Below are 15,412 nucleotides of genomic sequence, written 5' to 3'. Positions count from 1 at the left end.
TTAAGCAGAATCAAAATTAATTTTTTTGAGATTTAAAGAAATGTTTTATTCCCCAAAAGACTTGGTGAAATCCTGTTTACGGTTAGTTTTGTGAAACTTTTGTTTCTATGTTGTAGTGGTTTGTGTTTTTAGTTTTTATAATTTCAACTCTTTCTACAATTTTAAGTTTTTGCAAAGCTCTTTAAGAATTCAAGTAACATCTTTTATTTTTACAAAATCTGTTAAGACCAGAACTTGTCCGTCCAGCTACGACTTTGTATCAACACAACTTGACTGGAATTCTTGAAACCGCCGTCAGAGCCACCAACGCCCAGTTTGACAGCCCTGAGATCCTCAAGAGACTGGATGTGAGGCTGCTGGAGGTACTGTGGCCCTGGTTTTGCTCAGGCCGTGAGCTCCCCGGGCCAGCACTCCCGCCAGCGTTCCGGTGTGTGGCGTGTGGCCTGCATCTCGTCTAGCCTGCCGGGTGGGAGTCGTTGCCGGAAGGCTGGCCGGCCTGAGCCTGCACTGTGCTGCTTGTTGGTCTTCAACAAGGGCCACATCTCTAAATTGCACTGGCTTCTCCGTCTGCTCCCTGTCCAAAGTCCCCACAGGGCCGCGGACGGAGAACACGCAGCGCTCAGCCCGGCGCTCCGTAGCACGTTGTGGAGTGAATCTTGTCTCCTGTTAATGGTAATGTTGCAGGAGGCACAGGGATGGCATGTAACAGTAATATTCATCAAAAATAGATGTATTTAGTTTCAGTTTGATAGACAGTGAGTTTTCTTAGGGGAATGAGTGTCAGAAACATCACACACTGTTTGCTTAGCTATGATGAAGGACCATTAGTAGGGCTTGTTGGCTTTTTTAAAATGTTGACTCTTGTTTTTTTTCTTTTAATGTTTATTCATTTTTGAGAGAGAGAATCAGAGCACGAGTGAGGGAGGGGCAGAGAGAGAGGGAGACACAGAATCTGAACAGGCTCCAGGCTCCGAGCTGTCAGCACAGAGCCCGATGTGGGGCTCGAACCCACGAACCGTGAGATCATGACCTGAGCCAAAGTCAGATGCTTAACCAACTGAGCCACCTAGGCACCCCTAAGTGTTGACTTTTAAGGGATTCAGGACATATGAGGCAGTGAGTTCTTGTCAAACTGGTGATGAATTTTAGACTGATTTTATGGTATTTATTCAAAATACATTATAAGGGCACCTGGGTGGCTCAGTCTGTTAAGCGACCAACTCTTAATCTCAGCTCATGTCACGATCTCACAGTTTGTGGGTTTGAGCCCTGCATCAGGCTCTGTGCTGACAGCTCAGAGCCTGGGGCCTGCTTCGGATTCTGTGTCTCCCTCTCTGTCTGCCCCTTCCCCACTCATGCTTTGTCTCTCTGTCAAAAATAAACATTTAAAAAAAAATCTTTAAAGAAATAAAAATAAAATAAACATTGAATAAAACCCCACAACACACCATTCATTTCACAGTATCCTTAGAGCATCTCCTCTGTGCCCATGGTTTAAATGCCGAGGGTACAGGGGTTGACAAACAGATCTCTGCTGTCCTGTAGCTAACACTCACAAGTATTGAATGCTTTTCAAAAATTGGGCTTTATTTTACTGCCTTTTCTTGGACGAGAGATTCTTTGGCACTAAGTGCAGCACTGGTGGGAAGGCCTGCAGTGTTTGTTTCTGTCCCCAGGTCTCTCCAGGTGACACCGGGTGGGACGTTTTCAGCCTGGACTACCACGTCGATGGGCCAATTGCCACGGTAAGGCCATGCTGGGCTTTTTTATGGTTGCTGCAGCCCTTCAGCTTGCTGTTTTGTTGTTTCAGAATGGGCTGTCTTCTCTCAGAGCTTCTACTGAAGGCCATCACTTGACCTCTGGTCAGACCCACTGAAGGAATACCTAAGCCACAATTCTGTGTGGCTTAGATAATCATTAACGAGTGCTGAAATGCTCTAGTATTTTATGAATTCCTACAAATACCCTTTGGCTCCGTGATAGGGTTCAGCAGGCATGTAGTAAATGGAGTGCTCGTTGGACCCCATAATCCTTAGACCACAGTAGCGAATTCAGAACAGACAGAGAGAGACTAGGACGTGCATTGTAGAGGTCACACTTAACGCTACTTAGATGAAGTCTGACCTTCAGTGTTCCCTGGGACCCAGGAGCAGCCCATGCTGCTGCTGTCCATGGTGCAGGTGCTGCTGTCCATGGTGCTGGTGCTGCTGTCCATGGTGCTGGTGCTGCTTGGAGCAAAGTACCGGTTCCCAGACCGTGAGAGGCTGGCTCCTCTGCGTGCTGTCTGCGGCCCAAATGCCCTGCCTTAACTGCCCGCTTTCTCTTCAGCTTGGAGTCAGTTCTCCTTGACCAGGACGCTTCTTTGGAGTGATGTCAGTCATTTGATATCTGAAATACTGAAGGAGAACATGCGTTTCTTTTAGTTATTGTGAAAAATATTTTGTTAAGAAGTAATGTAGTTTGGCTGTGAAAATCCTCCTTGACGGTCCTTGCAGAGTGTGACTCCATGGCTGTTCCCACATCTCCGGGTGTAAGTCACAGCCCTTCCAGGGTGCACCAGCGCAGCTGCCTCGCACTTTGGGGCAGCAGCCGTGCCTGGGACATGTGGCTCTTGTGTCTGCTATGAGCCAGAAGCTCCTGGTGCGCGTGTTTCACACATATTCCTAGTGTGTAAGCTGTACCAGATCAGAGCTACTGTATTTTAAATGCATAACTGCTCTTAAATTTGATTTTTTGTCATATTCAAATTAGTTTTTTCTTCTTTGACTTATATCCTAGTTTCCAGTACTTGTTAAAATATCCTGTTGTGTACATTATTATTTAAATCAGAAACTTTTGTATTGTCTGCTTTGTTAATACTGACTACGTTCATATCATTTTGCCACAGATGCCAGAGTAGAGGCCCTTGTGTTTGTTATTTCCTAGAACGTGAGTGCCTCGAATGTTAGATAAATTGAACGTACTCATACATGCAGTTAATTATTTCACAATAGTGTAGACTCATGAAGCATACAAAGTTAAACATTGCACACCTTGTATATAAACAATTGGTTATGCAGTATATTTTTTAAATTTTAGCTTTTTGTAAACTCTAATTGAGAGGGTCAAGAGACATTTATATCCTAGATTTATTTAAAAAAACAACTTTGGGGTGGATCTCTGTCTATGGCTAACAAGTGTTAACTTACCTGCCAATTCTAGCAGGTGGAGGGTGTGCCTGGGAGGCCGCACTGGGTGGGCGCAGGGCCCTGTGACTGCCGCAGGATGTGGGGGATGGGGTCTTGCATGTCCGGTTTTGCTATTCCAGTTCTGGGGTTTGCTGATGTCCCAGGTTGTTATATTTTTAGCTAAATGGAATCTTTTATTTAAAAATACACTTCCAGAGTCGAATTTTGGAAGAAAATGGATTTTCTGCTTCTTCCCTATTAAATTTACAGTATTATCTCCATTCCCTTTCTATTCTCATTAATTGAGATTGCCAGTTTTGTGTATAATTTAATTATAATGAGTACATATATTAGTCACATAATTTTATCTTATATAATATAGTATAATTTTAGCTTCTTGTTAATTCTGTGAAGGAGGATGTGGAGAGGTTATCTGTGATCTTCTCACTGGGATCTTGGGCAGGATAAAATCCATTGACTTGGTCTCCAGGGTGTTAGGTGAGATGCTTATTTTGTATTTATTATGTATGCTCATATCGTATCAGAAGCTTATTTCGTATTCTGCTAAACTTCCTGGTGCACAGTGAACCAAAAGATGGTGCACACGGCAAAACTAAACGTGGGTTATCTCCCCATGTAAACGCCATGGGATATAGGAGCGTCTCTCTGAAACAGTGCCTGTTCCTAACAAATCCTGATTAAACTATGTTTGTAAATTGGGTCACGTGAAATGCGCTCTGGGAGGCCAGCACTGAAAGGATCCCTACAAGGCAGCGTTTGTATAGCAAGGGTTTCTGTGGTTGATTTGTAAAATTATTTAATCCAGTCACCCCTTATTTCTATAGTTGCAGACATAGTAGTGTGGTTAGCACAGCAAAGTACATAATCCCCAAAACAGTCCTAACTGGTCTCAGAGTCCATTCAGAACAGTTCCTAGCCAGTCCAGTATAGACACATACAGTCATCAGTCAGTACTGAGCACTGCTGAATACTGGCACAAAAGGCATACAGAAGAATAAACAGCCCTTATAACACATGAGCCAAGAATACACAAAAATAAGAAGACAAAGGTAAAGCAGTCTACAGCTAAATGCTCAGATTGTAGGGGTCCAGTGATAAATGTCCTGTCTGGAGAAGAGGGACATTGGTGAGGCCAGGGAAGGGTGTGTGGCCTTTGTCCTTGAGGGCCAGGTGGGGTCTGGGCCAGAGGAGAGTGTGGAGCAGTCTGGGAGTGATATGAGGAATGGCCCCGGGGCGTGAATGAGGCTGGGCTCCAGGGTGAGAAACCAGTGATTCAGGGCCCAGCCTGGCTCCTGGATGCACAGCGCAGAGCTGCTGGGAGCCGAGGCCCCAGGGAGGGGTGTTTCCAGTTCTCTGTACTGCAGGGAGAGGGCTGCCGACTCAGGGAAGTGCATCCTAGCTCGAGGGACTGGGAAAAGTAAACGTACCCACGTCTGTTGTGCACACGTTGGTGTGCGAGATGTGTTTGACCGCTATCTGCAGAAAACCCTGTTACTGTACACACGGGACAGACTTCCTAGACGATGTTTTGTGGTTCATCTGACATTTGTACTTAACCAGGTGTCCTGTGTTCTTATTTGCTAAGTGTGGTCCCCGTGGGAGGGAAGCTCGCCTAGCCCCTGCCCATAGGTCCATCCTCCCAGGGTATGAGACCACCGTCCGTCCGTTTGCAGTGAAGTGGCTCCACAGGCAGTAAATACCTGTGTTAAGATAACCCGGAGGCCTCTTGACAGACAGGAGACTCTCCTAGGCCCACCTGGCTTGAGATGTAGCAGCCTCATGTGTCCGTCCGGGTGGTTGGGGCGGAGGACACTGCTATGTTGGGGTTAAGAGCCCACATTTTGACTGGGTTTAGGCAGCATTTAAAAGACCCGAGAAACTGTTTACTAGCTCTGTGACCTTAGGCCTCTTTCAGTTTGTAAAATTGGTACCAAAATATCTGCTTCTATCCTTGTGAGTTTGCCCCACGTACTACTTAGCACACAGGTCGTGACCGTGGTTGTATTTGATGATACTTTCCTAAAACGTGTTATATTAGTTGCCTATGTAATGCTTGGATTTATTAGAGTTGATTGTGTGTTCTCTGGCTTCTTTTGCCTTAAAAAAAAAAAAAGATGCGTCAGAAAGGCTGTGTTGTCACAGGAGGGTCCCTAGGTCACCGTAGGTCAGAGTGCTGTCAGCTGTCCTGTGCCTTTTTTCGCAGGTGTTCACGCGGGAGTGCATGAGCCACTACCTCAGGGTGTTTAACTTCCTCTGGAGGGCAAAGCGGATGGAGTACATCCTCACGGACATCCGCAAGGGACACATGTGCAATGCCAAGCTCCTGAGGAACATGCCAGGTAAACCCGCCCGGGGAGGTCGGGGCCGCTCCCCTGCCAGCCCCGCATCCCCGTGCTTCTGGAGCGGGCTTCTGTGGGAGGCTCATCTGTGATACTGCTCATCCTGACTTGGTGCAAATCAGAAAGAAAATTGAATCCAGTTAGATTTTTTCAGACCACGAGATTTCTTTCAGAATTACGTTTGTTCTCACTCTGCTGTTCATGTCTGGACTTTTTTTTTTTTTTTTAATTTTTAAGGAAGGAAAGCTATGTTTATTTATTTGTTTATTTTACAGGAAGGAAAGCTATTTAATAAACCACTGTCTCATTTAAAATTCACTTATTGTTTTGATTAAAGTCTGTTTGGGAATCACTTTAATGTTTGTTCTGGTTCATAAACCGTGACATGAAAATTTTTTATATTATTTTACAATTAAAAGCTGTGGTAAAATTTAGATGGGTTTATTTTAATGTTGCAAATACTGAATAACTGTAGTTACCGATAATTTTGAAATTTTCATATTGAAATTCATTTGGTCAAAACCTTTGAGAAAGTATTTCAACAGTGTGTCTCCAAGGAAAAACAGCACTGAGCGATTCTTAACCCTTTGGTGAAAGTGATTATTGAAGAAGGAGCTGTTGCTTGAAGAAAGGTGTATGTGACCTTTGCGTGATTGCTAGGTCAAGGCTGATCCTTGAGCAGCTCCCAAAGTCCCAGGATAATGACACCCCGGAAGCCGGGGGCCTGGAGGGTACCTGACTGTGTGGACAGAGTGGCCAGTTTTTACTGGGAGTCCCTGCTTTCTGTATACACAGCAGGCCTTTTCCAGGGGCATCAGGACGCTCTGATTATGCTCCTGGCCTGGCTTCCTCCGGACTCACTTCATAGGTTGATAATAAGGACCCTCTGATGTAGCCGAGAAGGACGTGAGAGGGAACGTTTTCTTGTCAATACCATAATGGTTGTGGACAGGAGATACTGCCTTCAGCTATTTCTAGTACCTGTGTGCTGCCTCGCCGGCTGGCTCTTCATGAAGGAGGCAGAAGGAGGCGTCAGTCACTCAGAGGGCCTGCCTGTCTCCTGGCTCTGCACCTATCTCTCGTCCCCTGGTGTCACGACCTCGTGCTTTGTCTTGGGGTGACTCACACAGTCTGTTGGGTGCGCCCTGGCAGGTTGACCCCTTTGCCGGCCGTGTGCCTTCTCTGGGGCTGCCTGGCACTGCCGCGTGTGTGTGCCCAGGTGTCACCTCTCTGTGCCCGACTCAGATCCTCTCCAGGCAGGGCAGACGCTTTGTTCCTGTCACCCTGTTTCAAAATAAGCGTCTGTTATTTTTAGCCCTGGGAAGTCTGAGCTCTGTGACAGTTCTAAGTATTAGCTCGTGGTTTGAATATCACCTCACCAGTGTCTGTATGAATTTGCTGTTCTCTTGTATTGAATAATCAGCGAGCTTTGTTTTCTACTTGAAGGTAGTGTGGGAAAAAATAGACCTTGTCTTTTATAAAATCAATAACTTTAACATAACCGGTGCTATCTCGGAGAGCTTAGCGTTAGCTTACTTCACTGACCCTTTCCTTGTCACTGAAGCTTCTACAATCTTTTTAATAGCAACATTTGCCTCGTGTGAATATACCATTCGATTTTTTCTCCCTTTAGTTGTACTTTTTCCCACTAACGTAAATAACGCCATTTGCTTGTATTATATGCCTCTGGCTGTTTCTTTAGGTAACCGAGGGAAGGAACAGCTGGGTTAGCAGGGATGGATTTTAGTTTACTTCACATTCATGAATAGCGATCCTGATAGTTAAGCTGTGGGCGCGTACGGTCACATGACTTGAGGAGCCAGGCACCAGGTTGAGGTGCATCTCGAGGGGCACAGTCCTCTGGCGGTTGTGTGCGTTCCTGTTAGCTGGCTGCTGTTGGGTGTTGTGTTCCAACAAATTGTCAATTCGAGAGGGGAAGATGGAAGTTCGTTTTAATTAACTTAATGCTTTTTAAATTATTGATGACTAAACACTTTCTTGGTCATTGTGTTTCTTTTAGGAAACTGGTTTTTTGCTCATGTCTCGGTTGGGGTGTAATGTTCTTACTTTAATTTATAAAGAGTATTTTAAAGTTGTTGCTGTCCAGGCAACTTAACGAGCAGAAATCACCCAGCTAGTTAGTCTTGTTAACACAACAAATCTAGAAACATTTTACCAGTCATAAATCTGAGGCAGAACTATAGAAGATTACAGAAAGTGCTTCTGGGAGCACCTTTGGAGATTTGCATATATGTATGGTGTGTGGAGCTGTCTTGGTCCATACGAACAGTATCACTGATTGTTATCCCAGATACTTTAATAATATTTATTAAAATAAGTTTTTTGGAGTAAATAGTTACACTTGAAAATGATTTGCTTAGGGGGCACCTGGCTGGCTCAGTGGAGCATGTGACTTTTGATCTCGGGGTTGTGGGTTCAAGCCCCATCCGTGTTGGGTGTAAAGATTACTTAAAAAAAAATAAAAAAACTTAAAAAACCAACCACACAAAAAGAAAATGATTTGCTTAGTACAGGAGTTCTTGATAGTGTCTACCAAGATGTTTATGCCTGTTTTTATATATCTGTCATTCAGCTGGACAGAAGGCAATTGTTGATACCAAAATCATGTAAAGATTTGGTTCTAGTGGTATGGAGATTTTTTGTTGTTGTTGGATTCAATTAATGTAGAAAGTATCACAATTAATGGCAACTCCATTTGTGTTTCAAGTAATATCTAACAAAATGAAATAGATAAATACAGTCAAATGAGCTTGTAATTAAAAAAAAATTAATGTTTATTTTTACGAGAGAGAGAGAGAGAGAGAGAGTGAGCAGGGGAAGGGCAGAGAGAGAGGGAGACCCAGAATCTGAAGCAGGCTCCAGGCTCTGAGTTGTCAGCACAGAGCCTGATGCAGGGCTTGAACCCATGAACCATGAGATCATGACCTGAGCTGAAGTTGGATGCTTAACCGGCTGAGCCACCCAGGTGTCCAAATGAGCTTGTACGCTTCTCAACCTTTGGGTGTTGAGGGAAGAGAGTGAATGGAGGTCCCTCCCTCCCCAGAGGGTGGTATTAAAATGATCTCCTTCTTGGTCCTTGTAAGAAATGAAATTGAAGGTGGTGGAGGTGGGAGAGGCGGTGGGGTCCTTGGGGGAGACCTGTCACCACAGGACTGCTGTGGCATTCTGCCAGTTTAATTGGTAGTAGTTTCTCTTTCTTGGTGATTAATACAATAATGGTTCATCTGATGATTGACAGTGTTCCAGACCTGCAGAAATGATAACTTAAAAAACGAGTAGGCATTTTTCTCCTTAGAGGTTCTCTTTGTGTGTATCATTTTTGTATATGCTGATGAGTAGGTACTCCTCAATAATTACACATTTATTAACAGCTCTCAATGCCGGACTTCTGCTGGGCGGCATTGCCCGGGTTTGTGCGCGGTCCCTCAGCACCAGGCTGTGGCCACAGCTGACTTCCTTGTCTCCTGCCTCAGTTTCCTCATGGGGGGAGGGATGTCGACAGTGCTTACTTCCAGGTCTGTGTAATGCACTTACCAGTGCTGCCCCCGGTGGGGGTGGATACTTGTTCAGGTGTCACTGCCACCTTCCTGGTGACGTGGTGACAGCAAATGGCGTTTGCAGGAGGCCCTTTGTGGTGAGTAGAGATTCGGAACACTCTTTGAAGCCTTAGCCTTGAGAAATTAATCAGATGGGTAATTTGATAGTCACTTTTAAATATAGTAGTGTCAGTTATCAATGCAGGTTGAAGGAGGTGGTTTGCAGTTGTGAAGAAACTGTTTTAGGGTACTTTTTAAAAAAACAAACTTGGTGTAATTTTTAACGACCCTGCATGCTTGTCGAAGGTGCTTCCCGCTGAAGATGCCCCCACAGCACACTGTCCAGTCCTTCTGGAGCCTGGGGCAGGGTGTTTCATGAGACTCTGTGTTCCTCAGGCACCTGTAGAGGGCAGCAAGGAGTTAGGAGTGATCAGCCACAGGAGAGACTCCTCATTCCAGATTTTGTGCAGGAAACTGTCTGCTTTTTTTTAAATGAGTTCACTGGGAGATGCTTGTGTTTATGTATTTTTTGGACCTCGGTACGAATGTTGCTTTGCTTTTGCGATTATTTGTAGGTCAATCATAAAAACACAAGTATTTATATTTTAATTATGTTTTATTTATTTTTTTAATTTACTTATTTTAATGTTAGGAGAGAGAGAGCACACACATGCACATGCGTGCACAGGCGGGGGAGGGGAGAGAAGAGAGGAAGACACAGAATCTGAAGCAGGCTGCAGGCTCTGAGCTGTTAGCACAGAGCGCAAGACCCACAGAGTGGGTCTTGAACGCATGAACCTTGAGATCATGACTTGAGCCAAAGTCGGACGCTTAACCACCTGAGCCACCCAGGTGCCCCTTAAGTATGCTTTAAATGTCTTTTCAAGGGTGTGGGACGTGCTCGGACTTGTTTGGTTCTGAAAGCCACTATGTCATCAATGATGAAAATGAGCATCAGAGGCGACGTTGGAGGTTGGTGATGGTGCTGTGAGGAGGGTGGCTGTGCTGGATGCCTGGTGGACACAGCAGCTGGGGTCAGGGGGACGTGCGTGAACTTGATGGAGCTCTTGGGTGCAGGGCTGGGTGACTGGGCCCTGTTTGGAGCTGGGGGGGGCACCTTTGGGGGTAATGCTTCAGTTTTAGGCATGTTAATGTGAGGTGCTTATAAGAATCTACGTGATACATCTGGTTTGAATTGATTCGCAACCTGAGACATATCTGAACTAGAAATGAGGGTGTAGACCGTGTGAGTGGGGGTGACCTTGGGTGCCATGGGAGCTTCTGGGAGCTTCCTGGGGGAGGGCTCCAGGGCAGAGGTGGTGGGCGGGAAGCCGCTGTGTCAGAGGAAGGCAGGAAGGCACGGAGATCCCGGGGTTTCCAGGTAGCATGGATGACTAGCCAAGGCCCACAGCCAGGAATTTGAGGTTGGCGCCAGCGTGACTCGAGACACGAGAGGTTTTCGTAGATTAATTGGCGGTGGAGAAATTGTGCACCAGGTCACCCCGTGTCATGAAGTGGAGTCAGCAGTGGTGGGCAGGGCACCGTGTTGTCAGCTGTGTGAGGCCCGACCGAGTTCCTTGTTTATGCGACCACATGTGACATGTAGAATGCGTTAGCAAAGTCATATAAGGCGCACATAAAAGCCAACACATTATCCAGGGACTGCTGGATTGATAGTGGATGGGACCCCAGCGCACCCTCGGGGGCCCCAAGACCTAGAGACGAGAGCAGTGACACCCGCGTGTTTGTTGAGTTGAGATTTTCCCGTTGCGTGTAGCACACTGACTTGGGCAGGTGATGAGATGGGCCACACGGATTTCTGTACTCCTGTAGCACATCTGGGGCCTGCTTACCGTCTTCATGCACGTCTGTCAGGACAGGCATGGAATCTGCAGTCCATGAGTGATGTTAAACTCTCTGTGGAATGAATGTCAGGACACAGAGATGCCTTCTCACGAGGCTGAAAGACAAGCAGACGGCTTTCACTTGGCTCCGTGCAAAGTGGCGTGTTTGGACCCAGCGCAGTTGTGCTGGAGGGAAGACCCAGAGGTTTGGGTGTCACAGTGAGACCTGTTCGCTGTCACGTATGCTGTGTAAAGGAGCGTCTGCATGCTGCGGGTGTTCTGAGTACACATCTGTCCAGGGGAGACTGCCTGGCCTTGCAGGGGAGGGAGCACCATCCCTGTCCTCACAGCCCTGGGGCAAAGCCCAGGATGGAGTTGTAATAGAAGCTTGCTTCCCCCGTGACACAGGTGAGTTGTACTTACAACAGCCTTTTATTATACTCTTTTATGCTGAAAGTAATTTAGGTAAATGGGCTGGGAGTGGGAGTTGGGACATCTTAGCCCCCTCTGAGAGTTTTATTAGGAGAAGTACATTCTTCATTCGGGGCTCGTGTTACCTATTCTTTTATTATTATTTTTTTTTTTTCCAACGTTTATTTATTTTTGGGACAGAGAGAGACAGAGCATGAACGGGGGAGGGGCAGAGAGAGAGGGAGACACAGAATCGGAAACAGGCTCCAGGCTCTGAGCCATCAGCCCAGAGCCTGACGCGGGGTTCGAACTCATGGACCGCGAGATCGTGACCTGGCTGAAGTCGGACGCTTAACCGACTGCGCCACCCAGGCGCCCCTCGTGTTACCTATTCTTTACGACACCGTTGACCACAGCCACGGACGGCAGGCTCCCGATGGCAGGGAAGACATCAGGGGGCTTGTCGCTCAGGCTCGTCTTCTGAGGGGACCTGCTGTCTCCGCCAGCCAGCACAGTCCCCACGTGTCCCATACCCCTTAACCTGGAGAAAGGATTGTTTTCTAAAGTATGCATCACCACTGTTTCTCTACAAGTCCCTATTTCGCTTCCTCGTTACTGTCTTACAAAGGGACAAGAATGGTTTCTTGAATAACTGTGTGCAGCGATGATTATTTAACCACGCAATTAAAGGCATTTGGGGTGGAAACAAAAATAAATGTGCTTAAACCATTCCTTTGATGGTCTCATCTCTGACTGAACCCTCTATTATGGTGGCTCTGGTACTCTGGTGGAGTCTTTGAATGAAAAATTGGAAGTGTGAGCAGAGAACGGCTGTTCTGTGGTGACCTTCAAGCCTTTTGATGGCTTTATAATCTTGCAAAGAACAGAAGCAGAGTCTGGGCTCAGGCCCATCTCCTCCCAGTTCACCTGTCTCTCAGGTGACGAGGTCCTATTTGGGCCCTTCAGGAAATGTCACTTTTGTCTCCAGATTGCTGGGAGTCCCGAGGTCTCACGCAACAGCAGCACACGTGTTGTAAAGAAGCCACGGCATTGAGCGTGAATTCATACTTGTGAAGCAACTTGTCTACTGAATTTTCAGATGCAAATATTTTGTTTTGTGCTGTTCCTTATCAGGTCCTTATGTCACGTAAAGTAACGTGATGCTGTTCATTAGCTAAACCCTTGTGTAGCTTGAATGGCACGGAGGTTGACCATGGAAAGACTGTTCCCTGTTTTAAGGGGCTAAGAGTTAAAGCCAGCGATTGTTTGTTTTTGAAAGTGATTGCAGATGAACGGGTGGGAGCAAGTGTGCCGTTTGAGCGTGTTGTGTGTGTGACACCAGCTCTGTGGCTCTCTTGCAGAGTTCTCCGGGGTGCTGCACCACTGCCACATCCTGGCATCCGAGATGGTCCATTTCATCCACCAGATGCAGTACTACATCACATTCGAGGTACTTCCTGAGCACCCTTTGGTTTAAATAAGTCACGATGTCTTATGTGGTGAGTTTCGTCAAAGACCCTACACCAGGAAGACACGACCTCCGTCCTGAGTCTCACGTTGTTGTTTCCTAGGTGCTTGAGTGTTCTTGGGATGAGCTTTGGAACAAGGTGCAGCAGGCCCAGGACCTGGACCACATCATCGCCGCACACGAGGTGTTCCTGGACACCATCATCTCCCGCTGTCTGCTGGACGCCGACTCCAGAGTAAGATGGACATGCCCTTTACACAGAGACCAGTAGTGTGGCCTGCGTGTTGGGCTCCTGTCCCAGGGAGATCTTAGAGATCGCCTGATGCCCACATTGTGGTAACTAATCACTTGGAGTTCAAGGTTGACCGTTTCTGGGCAGAGTTACAATAAGAACACGCTCTGAAATGTGTATGAAACTGGTAAAGTGTGTGTTCACACCCACCCGTGGGCTCTCACCCACCCGTGGGCTCTTGGGCTCGGAAGACACAGGTGAACCACGAGCGGTAGGAACTGCCCACGTTCAGGAGAGGGTGTGAGGATGTGCGGAGCACGGGGCTGTGCCTTCACGTGCTCTCTAGGGACGGTGGTGTTTCCTGTGTGTGCCTTCACGGAGCGAGCCTCTGGCTGCACAAGTCGGGAAACAGTATTTGTCTAGATGAACTCTAAGCGTTGCTTGTGTTCCGCGGCCCTGGCTTGGTTGTTAGCATCGCTTCCCTGTGGGCCCCTGTTCCGAAAGTGGCTGTTCACGTGGCCGAACCTTCTGGAGTCGTGATTTTGTTCGGACATCTGGGGAAATCTATTCTGATGTAAGAGTCAAAATGTCAGGCGCGTTTTTGACACTAAATGTGTGACTTTGGGCTCGTGGAGGGCCGCGTCTGGCTAAGCCGGCAGCTCCCCGAGGGGAGCACAGTGCTTCTGGGGGCTCACGCTGGGCGCAGCTGCGTTCCCCGGGCAAGCAGGTGTTAGTGTGCCACACTGGTGAACACCGCCTTCGTCTGCGTATCACAGCGCTCACGTGCTCCTGGGTGGGAGTCGATTACCCACATGCTTGGGTAAGTGGGTTGAAACGATGGCACAGAAGTAACTGAAAGCACTTGGGGTGTGATGAGTGACGTAAGAACTGTGTGCCTGCAGCCTTTTGTCCTTGGTTACTGTTAGTGAGCCTCGTCTTTATCGGCTGAGCTCCCGGACACTCGTGGGGTCATCTTGTCTGCTTGGCGGCACGCATGCTGCCTGTCTGCGGATGTGCATCTGTGTGTGCTGTGTGGGCACAGCGCTGTCGTGTCAAGCAGGTGTGACGCTCGTCTCTCTCACATAGGTCTGTGGGGGGTAAATGGTATAATTGATGGAAACCATCCATCATGGTGGCGCCTGATGCACGACGGATAGTGACCTGTGTGTAAGTCAGGTCCAGAATGGTTCAGAGCCATTCTGTGTGTATTACAGAGATCGAGCTTGGGCAGGTGTAATGCGTGAGCTCCTGAGGGTTACACCCACACTGACCTCAGTCTACGTGGGGAGTGAGGAGCAGTCAGCGGCCGACCGCGTGTGGTTTCAGCCACACGGGACAGTCGCGTACGCAACAGTCACACCTCTTGCCTCCAGAAGATTCCCACTGACATGAGCAGAATCCAAGCAGAAAATGTTTTACCTGTAACACACTCTCTCGTGGTCGTGGAAAGTTCACATGTGAGTTGGTCCTATGTCTCCTTCAGTGAAGAAGTCAGTACGCTAAAGACTTAATGTCCATTTTTGTGTTTTTTTTTTTTTAATTTTTTTTCAACGTTTATTTATTTTTGAGACAGAGAGAGACAGAGCATGAACGGGGGAGGGGCAGAGAGAGAGGGAGACACAGAATCGGAAATAGGCTCCAGGCTCTGAGCCATCAGCCCAGAGCCCGACGCGGGGCTCGAACTCATGGACCGCGAGATCGTGACCTGGCTGAAGTCGGACGCTTAACCGACTGCACCACCCAGGCGCCCCCTTAATGTCCATTTTTGAAATGGCCCCTTTGCTGATGGTTTTACTTTAAAATGTTGTTTTTAATTTTTTCTTTTTAAATTTATTTTTGAGAGAGAGAGAGACAGAGCACGAGCAGGGGAGGGGCAGAGAGAGAGGGAGACACAGAATCAGAAGCAGGCTCCAGGCTCTGAGCTGTCAGCATGGAGCCCGATGCGGGGCTCGAACCCACGAACCGTAAGATCGTGACCTGAGCCAGAGTTGGACGCTTAACTGACTGAGCCACCTAGGCACTCCTAGTTTTACTTTTAATTTGATGATTTAAAATAATCACTAGAGGTCTTGTTTTTTAAGGAACCCAATCTAGAACAGATTCAAGCAATCTGTTATGAAAATTCAGTGTATTTTTGGTGTCTCCCTTAGTCAGAAGTAAGGCTTTCTGATACTGTATCATCCTGCGGGTGTGCACACATATGATCCTCGCCTCTGCATTGCCAAGGAAGGACCTGAACCCCACCCGACTCTGCTGCCGACTGATGGTGGCCCAGAACACACGGTCGCGGCCGTGCCGTGCGGGCATACTGCTGACAGAGTCCTCCTCGCACCCTGAGTGAAGAAAGAGCATTCCGTCACCTCGTACAGTAGT

General features: G+C 47.3%; 1 protein-coding gene across 2 annotated transcripts in view; it reads left to right on the top strand.

The window, feature by feature from the left end:
• The window catches only part of TUBGCP3 (tubulin gamma complex associated protein 3), a 76,031-nt gene that overhangs the window by 48,363 nt on the left and 12,256 nt on the right, over positions 1-15,412 (top strand). For both annotated transcript variants that reach the window (XM_030314278.1, XM_030314288.1), the window contains exons 15-19: positions 227-362; positions 1,677-1,745; positions 5,392-5,527; positions 12,701-12,789; positions 12,911-13,042. In XM_030314278.1, the coding sequence (XP_030170138.1) occupies positions 227-362; positions 1,677-1,745; positions 5,392-5,527; positions 12,701-12,789; positions 12,911-13,042 (562 nt within the window). The remainder of the gene's footprint in view (positions 1-226; positions 363-1,676; positions 1,746-5,391; positions 5,528-12,700; positions 12,790-12,910; positions 13,043-15,412) is intronic.

Source organism: Lynx canadensis, chromosome A1 (assembly GCF_007474595.2).
Source record: "Lynx canadensis isolate LIC74 chromosome A1, mLynCan4.pri.v2, whole genome shotgun sequence".
In the NCBI taxonomy this organism is placed as follows: Eukaryota; Metazoa; Chordata; class Mammalia; order Carnivora; family Felidae; genus Lynx; species Lynx canadensis.
The sequence above is the reverse complement of the archived record's forward strand: the minus strand, read 5'-3'. Positions and strand labels throughout refer to the sequence as shown.